The sequence below is a fragment of the Xenopus laevis genome, chromosome 4L (assembly GCF_017654675.1).
Source record: "Xenopus laevis strain J_2021 chromosome 4L, Xenopus_laevis_v10.1, whole genome shotgun sequence".
NCBI classification, from domain to species: domain Eukaryota; kingdom Metazoa; phylum Chordata; class Amphibia; order Anura; family Pipidae; genus Xenopus; species Xenopus laevis.
Genome location: NC_054377.1, coordinates 119824852 through 119835391, shown reverse-complemented (window position 1 = coordinate 119835391; position 10540 = coordinate 119824852). Strand labels below are relative to the sequence as shown.

The 10540-nt window shown below is 43.7% G+C and overlaps 1 protein-coding gene across 1 annotated transcript; it reads right to left on the bottom strand.

Annotated features, from left to right (window-relative positions):
• Positions 1-631: 631 nt before the first annotated feature.
• On the bottom strand, positions 632-7993 carry XB5838993.L (provisional ortholog of chondroadherin L homeolog). Its single transcript, XM_018258857.2, has 5 exons — positions 7724-7993; positions 7461-7563; positions 5934-6373; positions 3581-4185; positions 632-1845 (listed from the first exon to the last, which is right to left on the bottom strand). Exons 1-5 carry the CDS (start codon positions 7806-7808, stop codon positions 997-999), a joined length of 2082 nt encoding a protein of 693 aa, XP_018114346.1. The 5' UTR covers positions 7809-7993; the 3' UTR covers positions 632-996.
• Positions 7994-10540: the final 2547 nt, after the last annotated feature.

The following is a 10540-nucleotide window of genomic DNA, read 5'->3' as shown; positions in this document are numbered from 1 at the left end:
GTGGCTTTCTGTTTTTAAAGGTATGGTACACCTTTAAGTTAACATTTAGTTTGTTCTAGAATGGCTTATTCTAAGCAACTTTTCTATTGGCCTTCATTATTTATTTGTTATAGGTTTTTACTTTACTTTGCCTTCTTCCGTCACTTTCCAGCTTTCAAATAGGGGGTTACTGACCCCATCTGAAAACAAATGCTCTGTAAGGCTACAAATGTATTGTTATTGCTACTTTTTATTACTTATCTTTCTATTCAGGCCGCTCCTATTCATATTCCAGCCTCTTATTCAGTTAAGTGCATGGTTGCTAGGGTAATTTAGACCCTAACCACTAGATTGCTGAAATTGCAAACTGGAGAGCTGCTGAATAAAAAGCTAAATAACTCAAAAACCTTAAATAATAAAAAATGAAAACCAATTACAAATCGTCTCAGAATATCACTCTCTTCATCATACTAAAAGTAAATTTAACGGTGAACAATCCCTTTAATAACAAGCCCAACACAAGTTTCCTTCCCAAAATTTGTGTTATACAAACAGCAATGTGAATGGACCAGGAGTGATATAATTTGTAAATATAAATACCAAGGGAACAGGGTTTTCTGCTACATTATATATTTATTATATATACCACGGCAAATAGGCTGTTTACTTATTCAAGTCAATGTACTTTACATTTTATATGAGACTTGCAGTGTGAGTGGCCTCTCTGTGCCACATGAATATGGTGAATGGAGTGAGGGTGAACTGTACAGATGGCAGTACCTTTGTTATACTCGTTACAGAAGCAGGAGAATTGTTCAATCATATCTTCTCTACTCCAGTCATAGGACTGATTGGCCGTTATTTGCTTGGTATAAGGCTTGTGACATTAAGCTGCAATAGGGATGGCATACTCATTTACCATTGGTTAGAAGAAGATTCTTTCATTACACCTATTTACTTCTGAACTACATAGTAAAGCTTTTTACCTATTACACAGTTGCCATTCATTCAGTACATTTAAAGAGTTTGATATTTTGGGACAGAAGAAAGTGGGTTTGGTTCAGCCAAACTACAGTCAAGTATCTCGTTATCCATTCCCCATAGACTGGCTGCAGTGACGTACACGTGCCTGTCATCATCAATGTTCTCATATACACCATCCCACTTGTAGGGATCTGTCTCTTGTTTCCGACTGCCCTCGGCCCTGTCTTCATTATAATATCGTTGAAACTGGATTTTGTGGGAGCGCAGAGTATACACAGCAAAGATGGCAGCTGCTACCAGTGCTACCAAACCTACGGACACTCCAATTGTCACTACAGGAGAAGTAGATTTAGGAGGAGAATAGACATGATAGGCTTGCTCAGGAACACCATCTGTTTGACCATCTGCACACTGTCGGGTCTTTGGCAACTGGCATTTAGTGATAATCACATTTTGAGGCACAATGCACACTCTATAGCTGCTTCCAGGGTGTAGATGGTATAGACGAATATTTGTAAGGTCCCCAACAATGTTTAGAGAGGACTTCTCTTGTTCAGTGCTGTAACGGATCTCAAACTGTTTGTAATCCCCATGTACAGACCATGACACATCCAGAGATCCCTGCTCAGCGGGCTTCACCGCAACATTGGAGATGTGCTCGGCAAGGCACGGGTCCTGCACCTCTTCTTCAATCTTATTGTTTCCAGCAGTGGGATGGGGCGTTGGTTTTGGTGAGATCTTGTAGGCAACTGTGGTGGGTTTCATGGTCTTCATTACGGAACGTATGGACGTCTTTGCTAATCCGTTTGGTTCAGATGAAATTGGAGTTGAAGGTGTGACTGGTACGTCTTCCCCCAAAACCGGGCAAGTCAACTTCAAGAGCTAATCAATAAAAAGAGGAAATTATCATTAGAGTGATAATTGTGTTGGGTGTATCTTTTCTAATAGTTCTGCCACAATTAAGCCTTTCCGTCTAAAAGATCTGTATTGGTGCTAACAGTGTGAGGGATAAGCCTCCCGTTCATACTCAAACCGTTGGCAAATGCCAGCATCTCATTCCACCAGCTCTGTCTGGTTCAACTGATTGAATGGGTTGTCAATTTATTTTAGCATTACCCATTCGGACTAGCTACCTTTAAAAGTAATTGCACTATTTCACAAGGGGCTTCATTTTGTGACATGGTGACCCCCAGCATGACTAGATGCCACTGCAGAAGAAATACAGCAAGAGAATGTACAGGGATGCTTCTCTGCCACCATATTTCCAGTTCTCGTCATTCATATACTGGGCCGATTGTAATCTGCTGAAAAGCAATAGTAAAGTGAAATCACTCCCAGTGCCCAGCTTTAGGGACGCTAGTGAGTAGTGATAGCTCCTCAACTATATGAGTAACTCTTTGAGGTGGACTTGATTTCCACTGGTGGTGGTAGACTGGTGAGATCAAATGAATAAATGAGCACAGGCTATGGGGCTGGTTTATCAAAAATCGAGTGTCTTTTCATGATTTGTGAATATACTCGATACTTTAGAACCTCGAATAGTCTGTGTCTATTGAAGAAAAAAATCAGAGAAAAATCGCCAGAAAAAGTCACCACTTGGTGAGGTTCAATAGAAGGCAATGGAAAGGCAATGACTCTTAACACCTTTCTTTATTTTCCCAATTCATTAAATCATTTCAGGTTCATTAAAATGAATGGGACAACGTGACTTCCGCTGGGCCAGGAATATTCTGTCGTGGTGTTTCTTATATAAGCTGGAGACCTGCATCGGGTCGGGCACCCACAAAGTGCTTGGGCTTTAGGGTAAAAAGTTTCTGATTCCCTTACCAGGTGGGCAGTTTGCAGGAAACCTGTCTGGGTAAGTGACTAAAGTGCAGGATTGGTCCCCTCCCACCCTCACCTGGCGATGGGGTTAATTTCCCCCTTTATTCGGGTGATCCAAGCTCTGGAGTGACGTCACTCCTGGTTTCACATGTCCCGAGTCATAAGGTAAGTTAAGACCTATTGCAGGTCAGGTAGCGGATCAATGGGGACAATTTGAGGGTCGCGGGTATTGGTCGAGTTTGGGTTACAGGAGCTGAACCCACATGGGACATTAACATCAGCTAGCATTCAAGGAAAAAAGTTTGGTGAGTTTTGTCATATTTTTTTTTCTCGACCTTGAAAATGAGTAAATAAGCCTCGGGGTCCCCAACCTTTTTTTACCCATGAGCCACATTCAAATGTATAAAGACTTGGGGAGCAACACAAACATGAAAATGGGTGCCAAATAAGGACTGTGATTGACTATTTGGTAGCCTCTATGTGGATTGGCAGCCTACAGGAGGCTTTACTTGGCACTATACTTAGTTTTTATGCAATTAAAACTTGCTTACAAGCCTGGAATTCAAAAATAAGTACCTGGTTTGAGGAAACTGACAGCCACATCCAAGGGGTTGGAGGGCAACATGTTGCTCACGAGCTACTGGTTGGGGATCACTGTATGCAGTGTCACCAAATATTTGTTGCTGCTACTGATTGGAACTGTGAGTAATCTGAATGGATTTATGGGGGGGGTTACAAATACTGATATATGTACAGAGTAGAGTTCATTATAATCAAGCATGCAGCAACTTACACTAATGTTGATAAGACTTTGGCCCTTTAGTGCCTTTGGGGTGTCGCACTGTGCCTGTTGTTCCACGTCCAGGTTTTTGGCCTGCTGCAGCCGTGTGTGGAGTCCAATCAATGAGCAGTCACATCTCCAAGGGTTGCCAGTAAGGTAGATCTTTGTGAAAATTTTAACTTTGGACACAGACAGAGACTGCAGAGAGTTGTTCCTCAAGTCAAGCTCTTTCAGCAGCCGCAGCTTCATGAAGGTCATGCTGGTCAACTTCTCCAGCCCCAAACTGTCCAGATAGAGTTCTGTGATGAACCTCAGGCTTCTGCCAAATGAAGATGAAGAAAGTCTCTTTATACCGTTCCCACTTAGTCGCAGCATCTGCAGGCCACTCTTACGTCGGATTGCCCAGGGAACGCCGGTCAAGTTGTTTCTTTCCAAGTTGAGTTTCCGGAGGTTGGTAACAGCACTAAAGGACTGATTAGATATTCTGGAGATCATATTGAAACCCAAATCCAACCAGCGTAACTGGGTTAAACCATTCAGAGACCCATCAGTGAGCTCCTGCAGCAAGTTGTTGCTAAGATACAGAGCGCTGAGCTTCTTCAGAGGGGCAAATAAACCTAGAAGAAACATAAGCAGTAATAAATCTTAAATGGTGGCAGATCATATATGTAATTCAAGTTTTCCTGTTTTTCTCCATTCATTTGACATTATGGTTCAGACCCGGCCTATTCCTTTATGCAGATAAGCGAGAGGCATCATACAGCTTGCCTTAATCTTGAGAACAGAAGAAGGGACAAGATGACTGATGCGTAGAGGAGAATGGTTAATGAGTCTTCTGTATGAAGTTTCCTTATCACCCCAGTCCAAAAACAAACCAAGGAGCACTGGCACCCAAAGCAAATGTGGCAATCTCGGACTCCTTCCCAAAACTGTTAAACCCTTGGTAGTTTCTGGGGTTTCTCTGTTCTCATAACCTCACATGGGTTGTTCTGTGAACACTTCTCCTCTGTACAAAGATCTGTGACCCCTTTTACATGCACACGGAAACACAATCTGATGGCAGATAGGAACCACCTGGCTCATCTAGACTTCCCATTCTCCTGTTTACTAAAACATAGGTGACTGGGCAGAGATGAAAGGAAAGCGTATTTTATTTTCTACTTGTCCGAATCTCTTTCCATACACAGATGAACATATAGCATTCAATTAGCAGTTAAAGCAGTGATCCCCAACCAGTAGCTCGCGAGCAACATGTTGCTCTCCAACCCCTTGGATGTTGCTCCCAGTGGCCTCAGAAGTGACTGGATGTCTAATAGAACAGAACACAACTTCCTGCTTTTCTGCTCTCTAACTCTGAGTTAGTCAGCGACTTGAAGGGGGACCACATGAGACATAACTGTTCAGTGAGTTTGCAATTGATCCTTAGCATGCAGATCAGATTCAAAGGCAACAGTTATGGCCCATGTGGCACCCCTCAAATAACTGATTGGTTTCTGCCTGGTAACCAATCAGTGGAAACCAATAGAGTTGCAAAGCAAGTAGTTTTCTGGCTATTATGTTAGACATCCAGTCACTCCAGCCTTTATTCATGACATTTTTGCCTAACTAACTATATTAGAATTTTTTTTATTTTGCACAGCCTATCTATTTACCCAGATTTTTATTGTTATACTGAACAAGTCATTTAAAGGGGAAGGAAACCTAGTCGGCGCAAACCCCCCACCCCCCTCCCGTTTGCTGCCCACCCACCCTCCTCCCCCTGGCCTACCCGTCCCGCTGGGCAAATGCCCCTAACTTGTTACTTACCCTTCTGCGCAGGTCCAGTCCAGGGAGTTCACCGACGACATCTTCTTCCACGCGATCTTCTTCCTGCTGTGAACGGCGTTTTGGCGCATGCGCAGTAGGAGCATTTCGCCGGTACTGATCTACTGCGCATGCGCCAAAAGTCACGCACATGCACAGTAGATCGTAACCGGCGAAATGATCCTACTGCGCATGCGCCGTTCACAGCAGGAAGAAGATTTGCGTGGAAGAAGATGTCGTCGGTGAACTCCCTGGACGGGACCTGCACAGAAGGGTAAGTAACAAGTTAGGGGCATTTGCCCAGTGGGACGGATAGGCCAGGGGGGAGGAGGGTGGGGGGTTTGCGCCGACTAGGTTTCCTTCCCCTTTAAAGCCCCTGTTTCCTCCAGTAATAGCTGAGTTTATAAAAAAAGACCCCTCCAACCTTTTACCCAGGACAATTCCACCTAACTTAAAGTTTATCGAAGGATGGCAATAAACCCAATCAAAGCTGCCTCCAGTTTGCAGAGTATAAACTATAGCATAAATAGCCCAGTGTGGTCACACAGACATATTCATATACCTTCACGAATGGAAGTGATCTGGTTGCTCTCCAGGTGCAGGTAAATGAGGCTGCTCAGATTGCTGAATGTGCCTTCCTGGAGGTCCCCCAAACGGTTTCTGTCCAGGTGCAGGTAACTGATACTTTTCACACTTTGGAAAGCGTCCTCATCAATGTTGTTGATTCCACAATTGCTCAGGTAGAGGCCTCTGAGTTCAGGCAAATCCTGGAGGAAATGGTCATGAAGCTCAGAGAAGAAGTTGTTCTGCAGGTGGAGTTCCACTGTATTGTTTGGCACATTAGATGGAACTGACGTGAGGCTGGCATTGCCACAAAGCACATGTTGTTGAAGAGTAAGACATGTGCAGTTTTCCAGGCACTGAGGAATTGCAGGAATTGCAGATACCAATTGAAACGCCAACAGCAAGACCAGTAGATGGAAGCATTTCATTGTCATTGCTCTACAAAAAAAATGAGATAATGTAGCAGATAAGAAGCATGCCAGTCAAGTTACACCCTTTTCTACCCATGAGTCACACTCAGCTGTAAAAAATGGTTGTGAATGGCTATTGGCAGCCTATAGGAGACTCTGTTTGGCAGTGCACCTGGTTTCTATGCAACCAAAACTTGCCTGGAACTGAAAAATAAGCACCTGATTTGAGGCCACTAGACACAACATCCAAGGGGTTGGTGAGCAACATGTTGCTCGTGAGCCACTGGCTGGGGATCCCTTCCATAGATACTTCCAAACTGGTATAACAGTCTTGCTAACAAGATGCCCCCCAAATCAAATTTGGCTTTCTGTACACTCACATCCCCTACACTCCTGGTCAGGCCATGGTTGACCAATGGTGTATTGACTGTGTGGGCCACTAGTAGCAGGTATAACAGATACATGTGATACAGGCAGTGTAAGACACAACAGTGAGTATCAATAACAACACAGTCAGTGCCTGCCACTCTGGAGCACTTCCAGGAGAATCCCTCTACCCTAATACTTTCACTTGGGACCCTGCACTGGTGTACTGGCTCCACCGTAATCCTTTGGCAAGTGCAGGTTGTTTGCTAGCTAGCTCTTGCTCCGAGAGAAACTCACCATGGGGCTTCTAGCATACAATGGCTGAACCTCATTAATGGGGTCCTTACCCCTGATTGTTGCTGAAGCCCACCTGCCCTAGCCATGGATCATGCTCTGGATCATGCATGTATAGTCTGTGTATATCATATGGTACTGCCTATAACATGGGGCTAGAAAAACTTACAAAAGACATGCCATTGGGGGCTGATGATCTCAGACCTGTAGCCTGGTATTTTGTTACATCCAGGGGTAGGTACATATGCAGCATGTATATTATCTGGACCCCTTATATATTTATATATTGTGATCCAATCACCCATAAGAGATTCAACTCCACTCTAATCAACTCAAACATATATTCAGATGCAAATGTTTGCAAACCCACACAGACATTCCTCCATTAATCAGAGTTTCACTTTCATTAGTCTTTTTCATTAGTCTTTTGCCCCCATTTACATAGCAGCCCTCACCTGCACAGGGCAGTTGTAGAATAAACACTCAGTGGAGTTCCTCCGACTACATCTGCAGGGCCCCACAAAGAGCAGAGACTGTGATGACTGCCACTTCTTGCACCTGTAAACACAGCTCTAATAATGACACAGGTTATAGATTAACTGGCAGCCCCCCACTATAATAGATCATTTGGCTGTCTGTAGTAAGTTAAGGTGAAGTTTAAGGAGCACCGGAGTGCACCAAGCCTGGTATAGGGGGAGCATTGCCCATGTGTGCTCACCTGAGTAAGTCCTGGGGGTGCCTGGAATGAAGTGTTGCCCCTGAGGCTCCTGTGATTCTCTGGACACAGGAATGCACAAAGCCATAATGAAAACAGCAGAGGAAGAGAAGGGGAAGGTCCTTTCCTGTCATTGTCCAGAGAACTGGATCAGCCAGAGAAAGGAAGTACATTTTCCTGTCCATTTGCTGACTTTGGCATTTTTTCCTTGTGACTCGGCAAATTTGCTCAGTTTTCTCATTCAGAGATTCTGTTTGTAAATCCAGTGTGAAACCCAGAGAACCAAATTTATTTCACATTTATGTGGTTCCCTATCTACATGGCCAATGCTGAATGTAGGACATTCTTAATGAGCAATTCAGCCCTGGTCTCCAAATCTATGGACAAAGACCTGTGCGTAATGTCAGCATCAGAAATGTGGAGGCTCCAAACAGCTGGTCAGAACCCCCATCCCCCTCACGGTATCCTGACAGCAAATAAGCACTCAAATGTCACCCTAATTGGCCTTCAGGATGGGCCCCTTATAAAGAAGTAATGGGGTAACAGTCGACTTGCTTAAAGTCTAAAATAGAATAATGCTAGAAATTCTGTATTTTGTGTACTAAATATAAACATGAACTTACTGCACCAGATGCCTAATTAAACAAATGATTTAGGCTTTCAAAGTTGGCCACAGGGGGCTGTCATCTTGTAACTTTATTAAAAATCTCTGTAAGACCAAGACTGTGCACATGCTCAGTGTGGTCTGTGCTTCAATTGAGAGGTTAAGCTTAGGGATCGTCATACAAAGCACAAGTCAAATAATATCTGCCATAGAAGCCGATACAGCAAGACTGAATAATAATCAGAATAGGCAGACTGCACTGGATCTGCTGATACAAATCTCTACACAGTCGCTAGCTGCTCTACAGGGAAACAAACAAATCTGTTCGAGGTCAGGGAAGTAAGGTGGGGGGGCCTCCTGACGTTAGGGACCGTCTAAAGTTTCCTATAAGCAGTCAGAGCAAGTAAAATGAAGGGGGAAATTCACTGCATACAGTCAGGTTTATTATAAAAACAGTAGAATTTTTTAATTAAAGAAAGTAAAAACGGGATTTTATTTTTTTGACTTTACATCCCCTTTAAGGTTCAGGAGTATTTAGGGAACCCGACTGCAGCACCCCTGATAAGGCCTGTGTCTTTCTCTAATCTTTGTACACATGAATGTGCCCAGTATTGAGCAAATCTGTAGGGTGCAGATGTGTTCCACGCTTTGAATTCAAGTTGTGTGAAATCTGCAGAGGTAGATTTTAGTAAAGGCTTGATTGGCAAATGCTCCTTGGACCAACACTAATGCATTATTCGGGTTATTAAATATGAAATTGGAGTTATATTTATCCTGACGTGAATTATGGGGGGGGGGCATTATACATGGAAGTGGCCCTGCATTTATCTTGTCATATGCTCTGGGGGTGGGTATTGCACATTAAGTTGCCACTCTCGGTATGTTGCCTCTTCCTAATAGATTGTAAGCTCTGCAGTGTAGAGACCTCATCCCAATTGTGTATTGACACACCTAGCATGTATATTTATTTACTTGCACTGTCTAACCTATAAGAGTTATATTCCTTGTTGTGTTTAGGCCTTGTCAAGCACTGCATACAATAGTGTTACTATAGACAAAGTAAAACCACTGGGCATCTCAGAGGCATCCATGTGTTGGAAATACGAAGAAGGTAAAACCCAGGAATGTGCTGACAGTGGGAGATGTTACAAAGAAGAAACAACAAAGCAACAAAGAAAGGAAGTGCTGAGCCTCACTCGACAATGTTGCCACATACACCACTGAAAGCCCAAGCAATGGAAACACACAACACAATTTCACACCCAGATATGGGCTTTGTTTAGAACTACGAGGATAGAGATGTTCCTCTTGGGTAAGGTCTTTGCTTTTTCCAAACAAATTGCTGAGCACCTGCTCCTTTATCAACCCCTGAAACCTCAAAGCTAATACAGGTATGGGATCCATTATCCAAAAACCCGTTATCCAGAAAGCTCCAAATTACAGCAAAAGGCCATGTCCCATAAACAAATAATTTCCTTTTTCCCTGTAATAACAAACCATACCATGTACTTGATCCAAACTAATATATAATTAATCCTTATTGGAAGCAAAACCAGCTTATTGGGTTTATTTTACATTTACATGATTTTCTAGTAGACTTAAGGTATGAAGATCCAAATTATGGAAATATCCTTTATCTGGAATGCCCCAAGTCCCGAGCATTCTGGATAACAGGCCCCATACCTGTACTCAGGGCCACCATCAGGGGGGCAGAGGGGGTAGAAGTGTACCGGACCCCCCTGATGGTTAGGGGGGCGGTACACCATAGGGGGGCCCGGCTTGCTGAACTTTTCGAAAGAGCCAGGCCCCCCTTGACAGTGCCGAAGCCATGCCACCTCCTTCTGAAGTTCCAAACAGCCAAAATACAGAAGTGCCAAAAAGCCGAAGTCCGGAAGCGGCGAAAAGATCCAAAGTCATGAAAACAGCCTGAAATTGAAGTCCTGAAGCAGTGAAAAGACCTAAAGTCACGATAGGAGGCAAAGTTGAAGTTCAATTCTACTGAACACCAATGTGCCCTGGTCCCCAATAGCTTTTTATAACTTGTATGTAAACTATATTAAGCGCTGATGTCTGTGTGGTCTTTTTATTGTGATGTGGAGTGGGCGGGGCCTGGGGTGGGGCTTAGGGGCCAGGGCCGGGGCCCCTGGAAATTTTGTTGTACGGGCACTGAGCTTCCCATATTGCTCCGCTTGGACCTGATGCACAGAATAGGATTA